The following is a 19,568-nucleotide window of genomic DNA, read 5'->3' on the forward strand; positions in this document are numbered from 1 at the left end:
ATAAAAAAAAAAAAAAAAAAACAGAGACAAAATGCAAAAACCATCTAAAATCTAAAGAGCATGTTAAAACAAAGCTGAGGAAGTTTCAAAATTATCAAAGGGAGTAAAACCTAGCTCGTCTCAGTAGCCCAAAACAAAAGGGTCCTTCGTAGAGACATTTAATCAAACACCTTGTCTACACGAAAATTTCTCTTCTTTTTTTTTCCTTTTGCTAGAACATATCCATTTCCAATTTCAGCAGCATCATGAATCAGCAACAAAAAAGGGTACAATTCAAAACATGTCTACTGATCTAACAAGCAACATTTCGCAAAATCTGGGAACAATTTATTTTACATAAAAACGCCGGATACAGTAAGTAAAGAGAGAATCCCTAGTTTTTGATTTGAGATATGAGCTCGAGTTTACCTGGTTAGATTTGGGTGATTCCTTGACGATCAGATCAATCTCTTCCGATCGGAAAGCGATCGAAATTCTCAAAGAGTGAGAGTTATCGATTTCGGCTTTCTACGTTGGCGGGAAATCCGATTTCAGTATAGCGGGAAACTAAAAGAGAATGGACTAGTGTTAACTCTATTGTAATAGGTTTCGGTTGGACCGGAATTTTAGTTTAACCGATCTCAAACCAGGACCGAAATTGTTAACCCAAAATAAAGTTTTATTGTGATATGTTTAAGAAGCCAAAGACTAAATTGGCATGTTTATTATATAGTCCAGACTCCAGACGAAAGATGGTGAACCAAATGTTGTTGAGCTGTATTATTAAAGAATAAGGTAAAAAGTTTTTTTTATATATAATTTTATTAAAAATTTAAAATTCCTCTCTAACCAAAATCAAACTCTATTTTGTTCATCATGGCTTTCACGTCATGACGACTTTCTCCTAATCCTTAAAAAACAAAAGACCCAAACCAATAGGTAGGTGAATCAACAACACAAGACTTGATTGCAGGCACGACTGTTATATATCTTCTCCTCATGATCTTCACTATTTTCCCTTTTTGTAATAATGCTTTACCAAATTTGCTTTTAATTCATTTATCTCGATTTCCAAAACAACAAAAAAAAAAATGAAGCTGGAAGACTTACTTGTGGAAGACGAAACCAAAGATCAAAATGGCGTTAGCGTCGCGGCTCTTCTTGATCATCACCGTCGTCACCCTCAGCTTCTGCAACAAGTAAGTCAAACTCGTATATCTCGTGATATTTGAAACTCAACAAAGAGATGAACATAAATTATGCATGATTAAATCCATCCGTTGGCAATTTATTTTGAATTGATCAAGAAGAGAAGAATATATACTTTTGTTCTGATCGGTTTGGTTGCAGCCATCATCAAAACTGAAGGAGCATAAGAGCGAAGAAGAGAAGAATGATTTGATCAAGAAGAAGCAAAAGCGAACTCTTCAAAAAGAAGTGATGAAAATGCAAGGAGAGCTGGAGGACGAGCAGGCATTGAACAAGGCTCTACGTGATATGCACCGTGGTCCCGTCATGTCCCAGCCTCGTCTCTCTTTACTGCTTCTTCCTCCTCAGGCAAGTCCATTTCTCTGGTGTTGTTACATCTAAGAAAACATATGTAAACGCAGCGTTTTTGAGAAAAAAAGATGGAATATGATTTAGAAACCTGATTATATAAGTTAAGTTTGTGTAGGTTCAAGAGCTGATAGAGGAGCTAGCGACGGTTGAGGCAGAGATACTCTGTCTTGAGAAACGAATTCAAGACTTGAAACTTGATGTGTATAGTGAGAAAAAAGAGAATGAAGTACTTGAAGCCAGTATTGATGAAGGAGAAGAAGAGAAGATGATGAATCCTAAAAAACTACTACAAAGGCAGAATCATCTTCCTTGCGACGCTGACAATGACATTATAAAGATGAGATCTGAGGATCTAAAACACAGATCCAAGTCTCATAGTTATGAAGATCATCGTGCTGTTAAGGATATTCAAATGAACAGTCCTCGTACTTATGCGTCAATTGGATCAGCCAGGGAGTTCTCATCAAGAATCCATTCCTCGACCTTTTCTGATGGAACATCAAGAACGCAAGAGAAAAATAATGTGCAAGAGACGACAGCAAATGTAGTATCGGAGGATCTGGTGAAGTGCTTGATGGGAATATATTTAGAACTCAACAGGTCATCGCGGGAACGAGAAGGGTCAAAAACTGTTTCGAAGCTGAGCCTCACACACCTCAAGAATGCTTCTTTCAAACGCAAATCGGTGTATGACCATAACGCTTCAAATCTTGATCCTTATGGAGCTGTGATGGGGGCTTCTCTTAGAGACATAGGAGAGTACAAGAACTTCATCCACATCACTCGAACCTCCATTGATGTTAGCCGTTTATCCGATTGTTCCACTTCTCTTGTCAATTTGAGGTACTTAAACATCAATATACTTATAAATTATCTGTGAGATCACATTATTTCCATGATCTCTATATAATATAAACACACATGTTACATGTAGGGTTTTGAAGGAGAAGTTGAGCAGAGTAGATTTGAGTTTCTTGAACCACAAGAAAAAGATGGCATTCTGGATCAATACATACAACGCATGCGTCATGAATGTAACACCATAAAACTAAACTTCATCTTTAGTTGAAAGAATTAAAATCAAGATTCCAGAATTGAAACTTTGTTTGTTTGCAGGGGTTTCTGGAACACGGACTACCTTCATCAAAGGAGAAGCTACTTACCCTCCTCAAAATGGTAAATAATACAGTACATAACAATAAACATTATTAAATTTCTCATACTTGAACTTAATGAATCAAATTGACCATATTTGCTTACTGTGTTTTTGGTAACATGGTAAATAACACATATGTAACAATAAACATTTTAAATTGTTCATACTTCAAAATTAGTTAATTGACTTGTGTTGTTTGTAGGCAACAATTGACGTGGGAGGCATGCAACTGTCAGCTCTAGATATTGAAGACTCTATCTTGCAGAGTCCATGCGAACCTAGGGAATCTGTAAGAATTCATACTGATGGATGTTCATATATATCATAATTATGTGGCGTTGTGATAACCGATCTTTAAAATGTTTTGAATTTCTTCTGAGATAAAAGCTGGTTCCAACGGGTGAAAGCGAAGCGAGAATACAGAAACGGTACGGGTTCAGATGCGTAGAACCAAACCTAATGTTCGTGCTTTGTCGTGGAGATTGGTCCTCACCTGCTGTAAGTTCACTCGAATCCTATTTGATAAGTATTGCTCTAAAGGTACGTAGTAACTAACAAAGCATGCTTCTTCATAATCACCTGATATACTACATTACACGATACAGTTGAGAGTCTATACAGCAGAAGATGTAGTGAACGAGCTAATCAAAGCAAGAACAGAGTATCTAGAAGCTTCCATCGGTATCTCGGGAAGGAAAAAGATAATGATTCCGAGCTTCTTGCGCAAGCGTCTGCGGGATTTCGCAGAGGATGAAGGTTCATTAGTTGAATGGATATGCAGCCAGTTACCACCAGTCCAGCGTTGCTTGCAGCTAAAGGAAACAGCGATGGAGTGGTTGAACAAGAAAGGTACCGAATCTCAATTGAAAAAACTGGTAGAAGTGAGGGCTCACGAATACGAGTTTCGATATCTCTATCCGTTGTAAAATCTTCATTTTGTAGTATTCGAAGCCTTGGAAAGACAATTGTTCTATGTGTGTGTGTGTGTGTGTGTTTTTTTTTTTTTAAATAGAAAGGACTGGTTCATTAATTAGTGAGTTTTTATTACAATCATGGAAACAAACAAAATAGTATCGAAAGCTCCAAGTATGCTATATTATTGTTATAAATTGTAGATACATATTTTAACACTTGGGATGAGGAACGCGACAAGCAATGAGAAGTCTGGGAAGTAGCACAGGGTTCTGGATAAAATACTTACAGGCACATGGTTGTGGCTTAACGAGTTTTCCACAACAGTAACCAGGCATTTTGGTTCCTTTATAAATGGCACCTAAGCATTTTCCAATCTCATCGTGGCATTTGACCATCATTTTATAATCACCAGCTGCAACTTTGATCGGAGCTGACAAGAAGAGTATGACGAAGGCAGTGAGCATCAAAGTAACGATCTTCATGTCTAACAAACTGGTCTACAACGTAACAAAAAAAATCCCAATCAGTATAATAAGATAAGTAATTTTGCAGAAAATGCTTTGGCTATTTTGTTTTAGCTAGGTACTAAATAGGAAACTGGAATCAAATATGAATGGTTGGAAACAATTCTTTTTTTTTTTCAAAATAGGAAAATGCTAAATTCTACTTTTATTTACAATTCCGCAATTGACTTGTTCAATAAACCGAATAACCTGTAGAATTTTTTTTTAAAAAACTTTTACTTTTAATTCGAAAAACCTGAAATTGTATGATATAGGCCAAAGCCCTTTCATAAACCGAACCGAAAAATCAGCAAATCAAATAATTTCAACTCCGGTTCACAAATCCCTTGTCGCGACGACTTCAACGTGCGACCATGGCGCGTGGAAAACAGACAGAGGTTCTCTTCTAAAAAAAGGAAATCGAAACTAATTTTTGGTAAAAAAAAAAAAAAACTCTATCTTATGATCTCCAGAATCAGCTGCTGAAGTTTCTCGAGAGCTTAAACCATATCTCTCTTCTTCCTTCTACACCCGATTTCTCAGGTAACAGTCTTCTTTGATTCAACTTTTCCTTCCCAATTTCTCTTCTGGTTTCTTATATATTTTTTCCAAATCAATTTTACTATTTCACAAGTCCGATAGTAGTGACCACACTACGGAGACATTATAATCCCACTCACACCATTGTTCATAATTTCTCCAGAAATCAAACATGCATGTTTCATGTTTCATAGAAATGAGTTAAGTAGAGGAGTGAGTGAACATGTTTTTTTTTTCGGATCTATCTAATCAAAGCTCAAAATGTGTTTTGTTATCGGTTTGATTTGATCTTAATTTCCAAGTTATGGTTTAGGTTTCTTATAACAATGTACTTAAAGAATTATTATAATGCAGCTCTTAGATGTAAAACAAACAGTGTGAGGCGGTGATGAAGGACAACTTGAGTAATTTTGAGAAAAGTTTGTACAAAAAGCTCAAGAGTGGAAAGCTCGAGGTTGAAGTCTCTTACCGTACTTACCTCTGTCCTTATTGCCCCGACAACAAGAAGAAGGTTGGTCTCTATCTTGACATCCTTCAGCATGCTTCTGGAGTTGGTAACAGCAATTCCAAGAAAAGAAGTCTCACTGAGAAGGCTAGCCACCGTGCTCTTGCCAAATACCTTATTAAAGATCTTTCTCATTACGCTACTACTAGAATATCCAAGCGTTTACAAGCCAGAAGAGCTGCTGAAACCCCCGGCGGCATTACTCTTCCAGTTTATGATGATCAGTTCGAGAAACTTGTCTGGCCTTGGAAAGGTATTGGCACCCTTACTTTTGTTAAGTCCTATCTCCTTACCACTATAGTCTCTACTAACTGAAGTTGTGTCTGTCGCTGGGATAGGCATTTTGGTTAATATTCCCACAACGTTGACACAAGATGGCCTGTATTGTACTGGAGAGAGTGGACCAAAACTTAAGGATGAATTGATACGAAGAGGGTTCAACCCTATCAGAGTTCGTACTGTGTGGGACCGTTTTGGTCATTCTGGAACCGGAATAGTGGAGTTTAATAGAGACTGGAATGGACTTCACGATGCTTTGGTGTTTAAGAAGGCTTATGAAGCTGATGGTCATGGGAAAAAGGATTGGCTGTGTGGTGCTGCTGACTCGAGCCTTTATGCATGGCTTGCCAATGCTGATGATTACTATACGGCTAACTATTTAGGTGAAAACTTGCGGAAGACGGGTGACCTCAAAAGTATTTCTAAGTTTGCAGAAGAAGAGGCCAGGAAAGAACAAAAGCTTATGAACTCTCTAAACGTAATGGTTGAGAGCAAAACAAATCGGTTGAAGAAGTTAGAGGAAAAATATTCAAAGGATTCGATTAAACTTAAGTATGAGACTGAAGAAAAAGAAAAGATTCTCCGTGCTTACAATGAAGGTGGGCTTTTCCTACTTGCTTCAAGAATTGCATCCCTTTAAGAAAGTATCGTTGCATCACCCAACTATACATATTTCTATAGATATATTCGTTTTACATTTTTTCGTTTTGCATCTGAAGATCTGACGGGAAGACAACAAAAATCGACTGATCACTTCAATAGGATCTTTGCTGATCATGAAAAGCAAAAGGTGCAGCTGGAGTCTCAGATAAAAGAACTTGAAATTAAAGAATTGGAGTTGGCAAAACGGGAGGCAAAGAATGAAACACAGAGGAAATTATTGGCAAAAGAGTTTGAACAGGTATATGCTAACATCTTCGTTTAAAAACTAATTTCTGGACTGCCTCTTTCTTCTTATAAAATTTGTTCAATGGCATTATTATCAGAGTGCTGCTATATATAGTTACGTTCAACTAGCTGCCGTGGAACAACAAAAGACCAGAGAGAAAGTGCAAAAACTGGCTGTAGATCACAAGGTCTGGGAATGCTTCCTTCTTTAAAAAAGGCTGGCTCTTTAACTTTATGTGACAGGGTCCTGCCGTGTTTTTAACCTTAGATGCAAAAGGAAAAGCTTCATAAGAGAATTGCTGCACTAGAAAGACAGCTTGATCAGAAACAGGAGCTTGAACTGGAGGTCGAGCAACTGAAAAGACAGCTGGGCCTGATGAGACACATGGAACTGGACGGTGGTTCTGAAATAGTGAACAAGGTGGAGACGTTCCTTAGAGACCTTAGTGAGCAAGAAGGAGAGCTTGCGCACTTAAATAAATTTAATCAAGATCTTGTTGTGCAAGAGCGGAAGACCAATGATGAGCTTCAAGAAGCTCGAAGAGCATTGATAAGCGTAAGTAGATCTCTTATATTCGAACATATTTTATTTGAACTTATCAGTTCATAAAGGAGCTAGGTGATTCTTTGCATATGGTGAGTTTACATAATTATAACCTCGGATTATACTGGACATGGTAGGCTAGAGTGGTTGGATGCATTAACAACAGAAAGACACTCTTTGATTTTTTCTTAAATTGATTATATTTATAGAATTTGAGAGAGACGAGATCGCCTATCGGTGTTAGGAGAATGGGGGAGCTTGACACCAAACCACTCATGGAAGCAATGAAAATAAAATATTGTCAAGAAGATCTGGAGGATTGGGCAGTTGAAGTTATCCAGCTCTGGGAGGAATATCTTAAGGACCCAGATTGGCATCCGTTTAAACGGATAAAGCTTGAGACTGAAGAAAATGTAGTGGTATTGCTTCTCCTGTATATCACTAATCTAAATCGATTTTGTTCTTATCTTCCATCCTAAATAATATGTTTCAAAAAGTTGGTTACCAGCAGAAGACCTGCATTCATGGGCATGTGTACAACTGCCAGCTGCATATGCAGATGTGGTTTTATGGATTAGTGGATTTGTGTATGATATATAGAACCCTGAAGCTGTTGATATCTTTGGCAGGAAGTAATAGATGAGGATGACGAGAAGTTAAGAACCCTGAAGAATGAACTGGGGGATAATGCCTACCAAGCAGTGGCAAATGCATTGCTGGAAATAAACGAGTATAATCCGAGCGGAAGGTACATTTCTTCAGAGCTGTGGAACTTCAGAGAAGACAGGAAGGCTACGCTTGAGGAAGGTGTTACTAGTCTCCTGGAGCAATGGAATCAGGCGAAGCGTCATAGGCCTTAAAGGTTATATTTGCATTTACCCGGTACACTAACTACCAAATTTCCTAGCTCTTTCGAATTTTGCCTACTTGCTTATATAGTTGATTTTTCAAATTTTGCTAATGTGAGGTCTTTACTTTGCAGTTGCAGAAGAGGAGAAGAAGTTTTCTGTATAAAAGGATGTCAAGATGCCAGATTCAACAAGTGTCTCAACTTTGATGCAGTATGGGTCTCAGGTTCGGGAAGTAGGTGGAAAGTATAGGAAATAACATCGTAGCAAAGTAAAGTAACTAACATTGGTAGAAGCTTCTAAACCTTTAGAGAAGTCTTTGAATTTGTGATGAAATGAACACTTGCAACTGAATTAGAAGAGTCTATCACCAATAAGGAACACTCCACTGTGTCTTCTATTCCTATTCCATAGTCACAGAGCAATATTCTAATCTTTCAAATTGGGTAATTCTCATTTGTCAATGTAAATCTGCACAGTATTTCTCACTTCTTTCTCGAGTTGAAAATAAACGAAAACAATGAAAGGAGAACCCTGACTTGTGTCACTTGTCAGACAGGAACGAATGGCTAAAATTACAATACTCCTTTTTTGGACCGTGACAATATTACACAAAATAATCAATGTGAAAAATATATATTTTTTTAAAAAACACAAATTTAGAAAACCTAAAAAGTTGGTTAGGGACGAATCTCATCCCAGTTGGAGTCATTTACAGGTGACGAAAGCAGGGAAAAAGAAGTGTATTTAAGAGAAAAAAATGAGAAATAAAGACAATTAATCTTTGCAGAAATTGAGTTTTCCATTATTGTTGTTTGCTTCTGTACACCCACCCACCAATGCGTACCTCCTTTTTTTTTTTACACTGAAACACCTGATTCAAGAGCTCTACCTCTGTTCATGTCTGGATCTTTAGATGCTCCTCTCGCTTGATGTTTTCCTTGGTGCTGCGACCAATACCCATATGCCCTCAAGACTCTGTCTAGGAGATCTTGTGGCACCGGCTCTCCTCTACGTTGCTGCGGTGATATACTTGCTGTGTGAACCAGCGTCTTCCATTTGTCCTGCAAATTCACATGTTCTTGGAACATTAGGCTACTATGGGACGCTATATGTTCTAGATTAAATGTTCTTGTTTAATGTGTTTACCTTCAAGTCCACGTAAGTCCGATGATCTGCATTCTCAAAAGCACGCAATTTCACATCACGCCATCTGTGTGGATGATATATATCGACCATTAGCTTTTTTAATTTTGACATTAACCCACTACCAAACCACATGAGTTAATGAGTTAGGATGGAACTAGTGTTATTTACCTTCCAGTCCCGAGTTCCTCAACTGCTTGTACAAGAGCTTCTACCTCTGTCACAGAGAAGGGTCTCCTGGTTCTGCGCTGGGCAAGCTCAGCACGCTTAGGTTTCTGGTTCAACGGAACTATGGCAAGCGCCTTAACTTCCAAGGATGGAAGTGGAACAAGCGCTTTTGAATCTGATGAAGGTTCATCAACAGATATGTCACTCTGATATGGAACTAAATCGAGGTTACTTTTCACAATATTTCCTGAATTAATCACGTCATCCGCAAGGGGCACTCCAGAATCTAACGTGGGAGAAGCCGGAGACCTGGGATGATCATTCAGAACCGCTTTTGCTTAGGAATCTTCAAGAAGAATGAGCACCAGTGATATTCAACTAAAGCAGCACAAGGATATGATAGCGAATTTCTTAGTACCGTTCAGACAAATTCGTAGGGTCGGTTGGCACAGCAGGATCTTCGGAACACAAAGGTAGGGGAACTTTGCCGGGGCCAGGCTCCAAGGTGAACCCAAGGTTGTCCAAATTTTCATCACATGATATCCCAGTCTGTGAGAGGGTTTTCCTGTCATCTCTGACCTTCTTCCCATGCATTAATACCCCAACACGTATTCCTCCGCTGAGTAAAACACCGACAGCCTCCATCACCGTCCTCTGGAACCAAAAGGGTCAAAGATCAAAACGGTATTATGTTAACACCACACAGGAGAACCAAACATAAGTGAGGGAACGAAAGAAATTACATATTGGCGTGTACCTTTAGTGATCCTACTGATGCAGTTTCTGGAACTTCAATAAAAAGCTCTGGAATCCTAAAGGACTTAATGCTTAGCTTTACTGCACCAGAGATAAAAAATACATGAGAACCACATTATCCAGTCTCGGGATATATGTCTCAGTATCATATACCATCCGGTCAAGTACCATGGGAGCCCTTTGAGAGGACCACAAACAGCTAAGATAAGATTACTGATTTTTTTTGATATAGACTACAATAACCACCTGTATCTCCCTTCTCGGGCAACTTGGAAACACTTCCACTACTGAGTCCTCCATCAGAAGTAACGACAGAGCTTCTGTCAGGTGATCTTCTCCTCTTATATATGATATCACGCTGCCATGCGTTGTACCCATAACATGATCTTCTTTTGCGATAAAGAGTCTTTACACCCACATCTAGACATCATCCATGATCAAAGTAAGAACAGGGCGAATGACAAAAAGAAAAGAAGAAATATTCAAAAAGATACATACCAGCTCTACTGTGTCCAAAATCTTTGGAAACTTGCTTCCAGTATTTGGACGATAGCGACTTTCTTATTCTTCGAATTGATGGAGACCTATACGACTTAAATTTATTGCTAAGCTTATGATAACTAAAGAATTTTTCATCATCATCTTTTCTAACTAAGTTAGTATGATTCCCATGTCTAGCAAAGGAACCATTAGGAGTCATATCCATGCTGGATGGCAATTTTAAATCACCACCCACACGAACTAATTTAGGAAACCGCACACCTAAAGCAGTTGCATCCTCTAAGTTGCAAGCAGCAGTGATTAAGCCTCCATCTCCCAAGGGATCGGTTGCTTCTCCTTGTTTAAACCCAGTATTCACATTTACACCACCTGTCTCCCCAGTGATGCCTCCAGATTTAACGTAAGAGTCACAACTAGCATTCTTGGTGTCACACCCTAAAGCCATCGAGCCATGAGTCATTTTGTAATCAGACATTGGAGTTCGCTCCAAAACGCCGTCATTATCCGGAAATGAGAAACTGTTCACCACACACTTCTCAGTAGAGTTGTCATATGTAGTAGGCCTTGACACAGAGTTTCCTTGGTCAGAAAATTCAGATTTGACAGGCTTGCATTTATCATCTTGTTCTTGTTTAACATCGTGATTATTCCCTTCAAATGCATTGGAAGACGCTGAAGAACTCTCGCTTTCCTTTTCCTGTAGCAACTTCCCAGCCAAAGCGAGTAAGTCAATAGCACAGATCTTAGTGTCATAATCATCATCAATCTTCTTGTTTAGGACCTTCCTCTGAAGTAAAAAAAAAAAACAACAAACCAATAGTCATAAGAACGCGGTTCAGTAACTAACAGATCCAAGATGATTCACAAATGAGAACTTACCCTGCAGGAACGAGGAGCCCTGGGGATATTGGGAAAGTCAAAGCCAACGGAAAGGCAATCTAACTTCCTCTTGAACACCATCTCTCAAATATGCATATCACTGTGTTAAGACCAAACAAATGATTAGCAGAAACGTAAATTTCCAGATCATCACTAGCTAGATTGAGCAAGATGAGATCAAAATAGCTCGAAGCACGCATGTTACAATGTATAGAGAAGCCAAAATGATGTTAAGACATTTTAGGGAATACAGATCAAAACATTGAATTGGAGACAATCACAGAAACGAAGCAGACAGCCACAAGAATCATCAGTAAAGCAAGTTAGATCATCAGATCAACACAGCAAATCCGAGCGTTTGATCTGACAAAAGCTTAAAATCATGGAAATGCAAAAGCATAATAAGTGATCATTGAAGAAAAAGACTCAAAATGCTACGAAAGCTGCTTACAAAAGAAGATGAAAACAAACAGTAAACACCTGATGATGCTACCGATCAGATCTCGAAACAAAAATCACAAATTTCTGACGACCCGCGAAAGAATTGAATCGAAATTTGAAATCCGGATCAGCATGAGAGTCAAAGGATGAAAAATCAACAAAATTGACTCCAAATCCCCAAAGAATTTTACAGATCGGTAAGTATATAAATCAATTGCGATAAAAAAAAGAAAACTCACCTATCAGCCACCAGTTTCTTGATCACGATCCAAAAACCACCACTTCTTATGATTTACAGATCACGCAAACTTATAACTAAAACCCCAATTTTATCTTCCGTTTACGTGTCTAGAAAATAAATAAAAAAATGTACAAAAAAGGAAAAGTTAGAATTCCGATCTATACAAGAAACTCGAGATGTAAGAAATGAACAATTCTTCGAGTTTTTTTGGTTTTGGTTGGGTTTGGGTATGTGCGGTAAGAATCCGTCGTTGTCCTTAGAAAAGAAAGAAGGAAGAAGACGTGAAAAGCCCCATCGCCAAAACAGAAAAACCCCTTTTTTTATTTATTTATTTATTTTTACATATTTCTCATAAATTAAATAAATAAATATATTAAAAAGCTTTTTTTTTTTAATTGACCACACAAATAACTATGGGTTGAGATGATAGATGAGGCAGTTGAAAGGAAACGGGCTATTGACGGTCACTCTTTGTGAATTATGTTGTAAACCCCTCTCTCCGTTTAACTGGCTATTGAGGTTGAGGGTCACCCTCTCTCTCTCTCCCTCGGTGTCGGGGGATCACTTCATAACAAGATAGGTTTTGTCAGAAAGAATCTTTATTTTTAGGGATCGGATATAAACAAAAAAAACAATTGAATAGTTGTAGTGTTTTCTGATTGGAGTGGGGTCTTTGTAATACAGTACTACTATACAAACAACAAGAGTTGTCTATCTCTTCCACGTGGTTAGAGTGAGACAACAAGTCTTATTGCTTTGGTAATAACGTCACAAGGTTTTTAAACGGTTTTGTTTACTACTAACTTGAGTGATAATTCATCCCCACCAAAAAGAAAAAAAAAAAAAAAAAAAAAAAAAAAAAAAAAAAAAAANTTTCTTGATAGTAATTGTTTTTATGAGCTATATACATAAGTATATCTTCGACATGTTGATAGACCATGTGGCCAAATATGAACGTGATATGTGTTTTAATGTATTTGGTGTATTTTGTTGATTAATGATCATGTTCGTGTGTTAAATAAGCATATGCTTGACTAACTATAAGAACTGAGATGTGTTGAATCTCAAGTTCTTAACATAAATTTATTATGGCCAAGTGTTGAATCGATTCATACTGGTTTATGTCGTGTTGGCACTACAAAAAAAGTGTTGTTTTATATCATTTATTTTAAATAATTGCATCACTTTTAAATAATGTAAAAATAATTTGTATCACTCTAATAAATGATTTATATTTTGCTGATGCAAATAATTTGTATCAGTTTATTTCAAACTGATGTTAATATTCAAAATATTTGTATCGATTTTTGTAATTGATATTAATATGCATCAGTTGCAAAAAGTGATTTATATTTCACATCAATTAATAGAAATGATGTTAATATTTTTGTTTCATTTATAAAAAGTGATGTAAATATTTATATATGTTATAAATAATCATTGAAAATATTAGGGTTAATTTCATAAATACTTATAATAATTATATCATTTATGATAAGTGATAGTAATATTTGTTTTTTTTGTTCAAAAGTAATATTTGTATTATTTGGAAAATAACCCAAAAAGAACCGTAATAATTTTTTTTTTTAAATATTAGTTTAAATGTTTTCCGAAATTGCTGTGTTAAATATTGAATCCATTAATTGCTATGTCAAATTTTTATCCTAAAATCACTCCTTTTGAATAGTCATAAAATATTTGAAAGATTTTTCCTATACATAAAAAAATAGAAATAAACAATCACAAACATGATTTAGCATCACATTATTTTTCATCAATCTTAAAAACTTGCATTCTTTCCTTTTGTTTCTTGTCTTCTACTTGTAGTCATGATTATGAACCTTTGAATTATCATTGTAGTTAAAGACATTTATCTGCAAGTTTAGATTACAGTCAATGTTCTAAAGTACGGCCTAGGCGGCCGTATATACGGTGACAATACGGTATACAGTGACTCACTGTACCGTTTTTAGGCTAAGCGTTTAACAAATACGGGTTGGTTGAATACGGTTGCTTATACAGCGTATATATGGACGACTATACGGTTAGCGTATATACGGTAAGTTTTTTTTTTACCTTCAATCAAGCTATAGATATATAAATTAATAAAACGCTAAGCTTCATTATCGTTTTCTACTGCCGTGACACTTAGGTTGTTTCTCAAACTTCATTCTGTATACAGAGAGTCTTTAGGTTTTTTTACTCTTCTTCTCTTGTTTTGATTATATGATTTTTCTTTTTAGGCTTTATCATCTATCGTTGTTGTTTTGTTGGTTAAAGAACTATAATTCTTAATATCCTAAAACTATGTTTGAGTTTAAGTTTTGATATCGTAAAACAGAGTTTTGATATCGCCAAACTCTGTTTTGAAATCGTAAAACAGAGTTTTGATATCGTAAAACTCTTTTTTGGAATCTCACCGCATATTTGTCTTTTGTAATTATTTTCAGAAATTATTCAAGTTCCAATGGATTCTTGTATATAAAGGTTGATACTATTGGTTTGACAATTTTATGAGTATTTTTGTAAAGATTTTGATATTTATTTTGTTTTTATTATATATATTTAATTATTTATATGTAATATATTCATATCTATATATATTTTTAATAAAATATATTTACCGTATATATTCCGTATATACAGCCGCGTATACGGCTATACGCTAAACGGTGGTCCACCGCCCGGCTAGCGCCTAGCGTATTTTAAAACATTGATTACAGTGAAAACAAAAAAATCTAAATTGTAGAATACTTTAACTCAATTAAAATAATAATTGTATGTGTATTCAACAGAAAATTTTAGATTACCTTATTTTTGTCTTCACAAACAGTGAGAACAAATCGACAATTCCCAATTTTCTTTCTCGCCTATGAGCTGCAAAACTGTTTGGGTTGTTTTGTAACATTAACAATGTTCATGATGGATTTGCTGCTTGAGTAATGAACAAAAATGACAAAATACTGAACAATTAGCAGTAGTTATGAAAAGGGAAACTCAAAAACAATAAAATAAAGAAGAGGCTAGAAAGAATATATGTTTACAAAGGCTGAAAGAATTGAGAGAGATCTGATACAAGCAATATTTTTGGAGATAATATAGTAGCATTAGATGGTTGTGGGCAAATAAAAAAGATCGTGGGTGAGAAAAGAAACAAAATCAGAAAAAAAAAATCTTATACGTTTTGATATTTTTAAAAGGAAAATTCATGAAATTAGTGTTGACAGTTATAAATATTTTATCTTGCACGATGCGTTCGCACAGTTCCACATTTAGCTATTTATGTTAACAATATTCTTTCGCATTGGCTTGTTTGAGCCAATCTTATACCCTTTGTTGGCAAAAAAAAAAGTTATAAATATTTTATTTAAAAAAGATCAGTATCTAAAACAATCTACGTTTGTGAATGAGAAACCCAATTATTAGGTTAGCTAATTAAGATTTGTAATAATCTGAAGATAAAAAACAATACAAACAAAAAAAATTATTTTTAGTTTTATTAGATTTATAATTTTCGTGTATAATAATTAGGATTCAATTTTTGTATATATATTTTCTAAATTACGTTATTTTTTTCAAAAAGTATATTTAATTTATTAATGCTATCAATGTAATTTATTTTAGCATCAGTTTTTATTGATGTAAATTATGTTTCATTTAAAAAAATGATTTTACAAAAAATGAATAAATACATCAATTATCTAAATGATGTGAATTTATATTTTATATCGATTATTGAAAAGTGACATAATATAATAAAAATTGAATCAATTTTAATTAATTGATGCCAAAATAGATAATTATAATATCAGTTATAATAATTGATGCTAAGTCAATATATATTTGCTTCACTTGTCACTAAATAATTTAATATTATATCATTTTGTTTTGTGATACAATTTAAGTGATACAACATACACGTTTTTTTGTAGTGTGGACTTCTCTGAGCGTGTCTATTACAACACATACTTGTATGTGGCTGGTCTTGGACCCTTGTAAGTTGTTGTAACTTTCGTTATGGGCCTCATGACATTTGATGAATGGGTCGTGTCGGGTCGTGTCGGGTCGTGTCGGGTCGTGTCGGGTCGGGTCGGGTCGGACAATTCTATTGGAAATTAGAAGTAAGGTACACATTCCCCGAGGACAAGCTATTCCGACCATTCTCTCTAAATGACTCTAATAAAGTTTTTTTTCTTTGCATTCATGATTATGAGTCAACTATCGTTGGTTACGGTTTTATAGTTCTATTTCTATATATAGCCGTTACAGGGAGAAAGTTCGTATCCTCGTTTCAATTTTTCTCTTCTTTATGATATTAATTAGGCGTATGTCACTAAACATATAAACATGCATTTAATTTGTTTTAATTGTACACATGCTGCATATGCACTTCATGCATATTGATATATATTCTGAGTGTTGTATAAATGACAAAAACATATTAGCACCTAAAGAGATATACGGAAATTTAAGATAGTATGGAGCTTAAAGATTTACAGAAAAAAAACCCATATGCTTTATTCTCTATTTTGATATGCAGTATGCTTTTATACACTATAGAACCTTGAAAACGTGTGGTGCCAAAATAAGGAGAATAAATTTATAACAGTATTTCTTACTTTTATGATGATAATTAATAAAGTTAATTTTGAGTTACTTTACTAATTTATATATTTTAACGAATTTTAGGATGCGTGACTATACAAGTGTATATATATATATATATATATTTCATTGTACGTGACTTTTTCTTCTTCTTTTTTTTTGGTTGTAAAGTTTACTGCTCAACCAAAAATAACTGTTGTTTACATCATAACAAAAACGAAAAAGCTTATGTTGGTAATATATATGGATGAAGGATTTTGTATTACGAGTCCCTTCCTGCTTGGAAGTTGGAACCAAATGACACAGTTGGTTTCCGTATTTGTGATATAAAGCATATAACGAAAAGGAACCACACGAGGGGATTCCCATACCGCAGGTCACCCCCGTAGACAAAAATTTGTTCCCAGATTAAAGTTCGATGAGCCGAGAAGGGTAGATTGATACAAAGGATTTGCTTATGTGGGATTAAATTTTTGGAGTCAATGGTCATTAACTTAGTATATATATCCAAGTAAGTAAGTAGTCATTAACTTTGTTACTAAACAAGTAAAGTAACAAACCAACCACTTGGAAAATCAACGAGCAGCCGCAAGCCCATGAGTGGACCCGCATATGTTGACTAAACGCAAACGGCAAATCCTCGTAGCTCCGTTAAACTTAAACGACGTTAACAAAACAAACGGCGTCCCCTGTCTTAAAAATTACGAGTCTCTCTCTCTCTCTCTCTTTTTCTCGTTTCTCTCACACAAAAAAAAAAAAAAAAGTTGGGATCATTTTTTTTTTTGATAGAAGAGAAGCGACTCTAATCCTTTGGCCGCCGATAACGCAATTGTCTCGTCTCCAAGCTTGATCCATCGGGTTAGATTTCTCCTACATATTCTTCGATGATCGTATTTGAATTTGTTATCTGTTTTTTTTTTTTTTTTGTTTGCAATTAAACGAGGAAGAAATCACTGTTTGATCTTTTCGAATCTCTGAAAAAATTACAGATTTGTGGATTTGATTGTTGATGAACTTTGTTCCAGATCCCTATTTCCCTCTGTTAATTTCTGTGCTTCTTTGCTCTCTCTCGATTGATATTTTCAGGTGGTGGGGTTATATAGGTAGCTCTCCATGTGTTTGTTGTTGTTGTTGTGAGTGACTCTCTCTTCTTAGCTGGCCGTTGTTTTTGGAGCTTTAATAGTGAAAACTTTAAGAGGTGGTGTAATCAGTGAGAGATCCTGTAAAGATGAAAATATCCTTAACTTGCATCTATGGCTTTGTCGATTGATGTTCTAATTCTCTTGCTACCTAAGGGTTTTTGAGTCCCTCCACCACCACCGGATCTGTGGAAATTTTAATTAAGTTAGTTAAAAGAGAGAGATATGGGTGAGACTCTCATCACAACCCTGTCTATGGAGAACTATCACCCGTCGACACTTCTTTCAATGGATTCTGGTGCTTTTACTCATGAAGAATCAGAGAGGGAGACTAACCGTTCCCTCATACTTACTGGACCTCCTGATATCAATCTTCCACTCTCATCTGAAGCAAGCCCATCTCTGCTTCTTTGGAATGAACACTGTGATATCTTAGAAGTTGGACTTGGCCCTCAGCTGTATGAGCCTGAGGCTGTTGTTCATGTGCCTAAGGTTGCCAAGAAGTATAACAAGCGTGTTGATAGTGCCTGGGGTGCTTGGCTTTTCTTCAGTTTCTACTTCAAACCTGTTTTGGATGACAAGTCCAAAAATAAGTTGACCAGGGACAGCAATGGCTTGTCTGGTTATGATAAATCTGATTTGCAGCTCGACTCTTTCTTGGTTCAGCATGATATGGAGAATATGTACATGTGGGTGTTTAAGGAAAAGCCTGAAAATGCACTTGGCAAGATGCAGCTGCGCAGTTACATGAACGGACACTCACGTGAGGGTGAGCGTCCTTTCCCTTTTAGTGTGGACAAAGGTTTTGTTCGCTCTCATAGGATGCAGAGGAAACATTACCGTGGTCTCTCTAACCCACAGTGCCTCCATGGAATCGAAGTTGTTCATTCACCCAATCTTTCTGTACTCAACGAAGATGAAAAGAAGAAGTGGACAGAACTCACAGGCCGGGATGTCAACTTTGCTATTCCAGCTGAAGCTAGTGATTATGGTTCATGGAGGAATCTCCCAACCACTGAATTTGAGGCTGAGCGTCCTCTTCCTCTGGCTAAAGCTAACGGGCACACCCACCTGAAAAAACTGAACGGTACCTGCCTGAACCTGTCAACACATTCCCCGGACCATGTAGTTGATACAGTGGAAGTTCGACCCGGATCTAGCAATAAGCGCAAAAGGGATTGTCTTGCTCTAGGAAACTGCGATGACTCGAGCTCAAGTGAGAAATCCCTGGACATGAAAATCCATGCAACGGAGCTGCCTTGGTCGAATGATTTCAGTGGGGTGATGAAGAATGTGTACGGTCCAGTCACAGCTGCGAAAACGATATATGAAGACGATAAGGGGTTCTTAATAGTTATGAGCCTGCCATTTGTTGATTCGGGAAGGGTGAAGGTGACATGGAGGAATACACCAACACATGGAATAGTGAAGATATCATGCGTAAGTACAGCATGTGAGCCATTCATCAAGAGACATGATAGAACATTTAAGCTAACAGATCCGACACCAGAGCATTGCCCACCAGGGGAGTTTGTCCGCGAAGTCTCCCTGCCGAACAGGATTCCAGATGACGCCAAGCTTGAAGCTTACCGGGATGAAACCGGAACAACGCTAGAGGTTTTAGTGCCAAAACACCGAATGGGACCCGAGGAGCATGAGGTTCGCGTCTGTCTCCGTCCGTTCGTGCTAGAGTGAGATTGTAGTGCATAACTTCCTAAAAGGATTTTATTGGTTCATGTATCATTGGATTATTCATATTTAATCATATTTACCCCATTTATTACTTTCTTTTAACCCTTTCGGTTCTTATTCATTCATCACTTAAAAAATTTTGTCCACCAATACCTTTGACGACTTATAAGAATTTAAGAAATTCTCAAATTCCACAACTCACAGTTAAATAATATATTAAAGTATCAAAAACTTGATAAGAGATTCAAACAATCTATTTATATGAGTTCTCTTGAAGATCAAT

At 36.3% G+C, this 19,568-nt stretch overlaps 5 protein-coding genes across 8 annotated transcripts in view; 3 read left to right on the forward strand and 2 right to left on the reverse strand.

Annotated features, from left to right (window-relative positions):
* LOC104776681 (DNA replication complex GINS protein PSF2-like) overlaps positions 1 to 641 on the reverse strand; it is an 11,814-nt gene extending 11,173 nt beyond the window's left edge. The window contains exon 1 of one of the 2 annotated variants that reach the window (XM_010500796.2): positions 409 to 641. The gene's annotated coding sequence lies outside the window, so the exon portion shown is untranslated. The remainder of the gene's footprint in view (positions 1 to 408) is intronic. The other variant, XM_010500788.2, reaches the window with a different exon arrangement.
* On the forward strand, positions 954 to 3,659 carry LOC104776714. Its single transcript, XM_010500825.1, has 8 exons — positions 954 to 1,178; positions 1,330 to 1,536; positions 1,655 to 2,382; positions 2,474 to 2,573; positions 2,656 to 2,715; positions 2,898 to 2,984; positions 3,083 to 3,193; positions 3,301 to 3,659. Exons 1-8 carry the CDS (start codon positions 1,071 to 1,073, stop codon positions 3,619 to 3,621), a joined length of 1,722 nt encoding a protein of 573 aa, XP_010499127.1. The 5' UTR covers positions 954 to 1,070; the 3' UTR covers positions 3,622 to 3,659.
* LOC104776724 (factor of DNA methylation 3-like) lies at positions 4,549 to 8,167 on the forward strand. 2 transcript variants are annotated; one of them, XM_010500834.1, is made up of 9 exons: positions 4,549 to 4,656; positions 5,008 to 5,411; positions 5,497 to 6,036; positions 6,157 to 6,338; positions 6,424 to 6,513; positions 6,594 to 6,881; positions 7,079 to 7,288; positions 7,499 to 7,751; positions 7,852 to 8,167. In XM_010500834.1, the coding sequence occupies exons 2-8, from the start codon at positions 5,042 to 5,044 to the stop codon at positions 7,727 to 7,729; spliced, it is 1,911 nt and encodes a 636-aa protein (XP_010499136.1). In that variant the 5' UTR covers positions 4,549 to 4,656; positions 5,008 to 5,041; the 3' UTR covers positions 7,730 to 7,751; positions 7,852 to 8,167. The 2 variants fall into 2 exon arrangements, with proteins under 2 accessions (XP_010499136.1, XP_019101396.1); XM_019245851.1 differs by lacking the exon at positions 4,549 to 4,656 and having other exon boundaries at positions 5,042 to 5,411; positions 7,499 to 7,731.
* Positions 8,284 to 12,158, reverse strand: LOC104776738 (telomere repeat-binding protein 3). 2 transcript variants are annotated; one of them, XM_010500854.2, is made up of 9 exons: positions 11,848 to 12,158; positions 11,168 to 11,267; positions 10,286 to 11,075; positions 10,034 to 10,207; positions 9,789 to 9,868; positions 9,450 to 9,685; positions 9,035 to 9,340; positions 8,867 to 8,930; positions 8,284 to 8,781 (listed from the first exon to the last, which is right to left on the reverse strand). In XM_010500854.2, exons 2-9 carry the CDS (start codon positions 11,246 to 11,248, stop codon positions 8,578 to 8,580), a joined length of 1,935 nt encoding a protein of 644 aa, XP_010499156.1. In that variant the 5' UTR covers positions 11,249 to 11,267; positions 11,848 to 12,158; the 3' UTR covers positions 8,284 to 8,577. The 2 variants fall into 2 exon arrangements, with proteins under 2 accessions (XP_010499156.1, XP_010499165.1); XM_010500863.2 differs by lacking the exon at positions 11,848 to 12,158 and adding an exon at positions 11,648 to 11,761.
* On the forward strand, positions 17,179 to 19,387 carry LOC104776752. The gene is made up of 2 exons (XM_010500874.2): positions 17,179 to 17,312; positions 17,541 to 19,387. Exon 2 carries the CDS (start codon positions 17,819 to 17,821, stop codon positions 19,286 to 19,288), a length of 1,470 nt encoding a protein of 489 aa, XP_010499176.1. The 5' UTR covers positions 17,179 to 17,312; positions 17,541 to 17,818; the 3' UTR covers positions 19,289 to 19,387.

This window comes from Camelina sativa, chromosome 1 (assembly GCF_000633955.1).
Source record: "Camelina sativa cultivar DH55 chromosome 1, Cs, whole genome shotgun sequence".
NCBI classification, from domain to species: Eukaryota; Viridiplantae; Streptophyta; class Magnoliopsida; order Brassicales; family Brassicaceae; genus Camelina; species Camelina sativa.

What these genes read in the sequence shown, in the direction of transcription:
- LOC104776714 (XM_010500825.1), top strand. Translation starts at nt 1,071, where the DNA reads ATGAAGCTGGAAGACTTACTTGTGGAAGACGAAACCAAAGATCAAAAT. An exon ending in ACTTCTCTTGTCAATTTGAG is followed by an intron (nt 2,383 to 2,473) that starts GTACTTAAACAT and finishes TGTTACATGTAG; the next exon opens with GGTTTTGAAGGAGAAGTTGA. An exon ending in GAGATTGGTCCTCACCTGCT is followed by an intron (nt 3,194 to 3,300) that starts GTAAGTTCACTC and finishes TACACGATACAG; the next exon opens with TTGAGAGTCTATACAGCAGA.
- LOC104776724 (XM_010500834.1), top strand. Translation starts at nt 5,042, where the DNA reads ATGAAGGACAACTTGAGTAATTTTGAGAAAAGTTTGTACAAAAAGCTC. An exon ending in TGGCAAAAGAGTTTGAACAG is followed by an intron (nt 6,339 to 6,423) that starts GTATATGCTAAC and finishes CATTATTATCAG; the next exon opens with AGTGCTGCTATATATAGTTA. An exon ending in CTCGAAGAGCATTGATAAGC is followed by an intron (nt 6,882 to 7,078) that starts GTAAGTAGATCT and finishes TTATATTTATAG; the next exon opens with AATTTGAGAGAGACGAGATC.
- LOC104776738 (XM_010500854.2), bottom strand. Translation starts at nt 11,248, where the DNA reads ATGGTGTTCAAGAGGAAGTTAGATTGCCTTTCCGTTGGCTTTGACTTT. An exon ending in GGGCTCCTCGTTCCTGCAGG is followed by an intron (nt 11,076 to 11,167) that starts GTAAGTTCTCAT and finishes TTTTTACTTCAG; the next exon opens with AGGAAGGTCCTAAACAAGAA. An exon ending in CCTACGAATTTGTCTGAACG is followed by an intron (nt 9,341 to 9,449) that starts GTACTAAGAAAT and finishes TGATCATCCCAG; the next exon opens with GTCTCCGGCTTCTCCCACGT.
- LOC104776752 (XM_010500874.2), top strand. Translation starts at nt 17,819, where the DNA reads ATGGGTGAGACTCTCATCACAACCCTGTCTATGGAGAACTATCACCCG.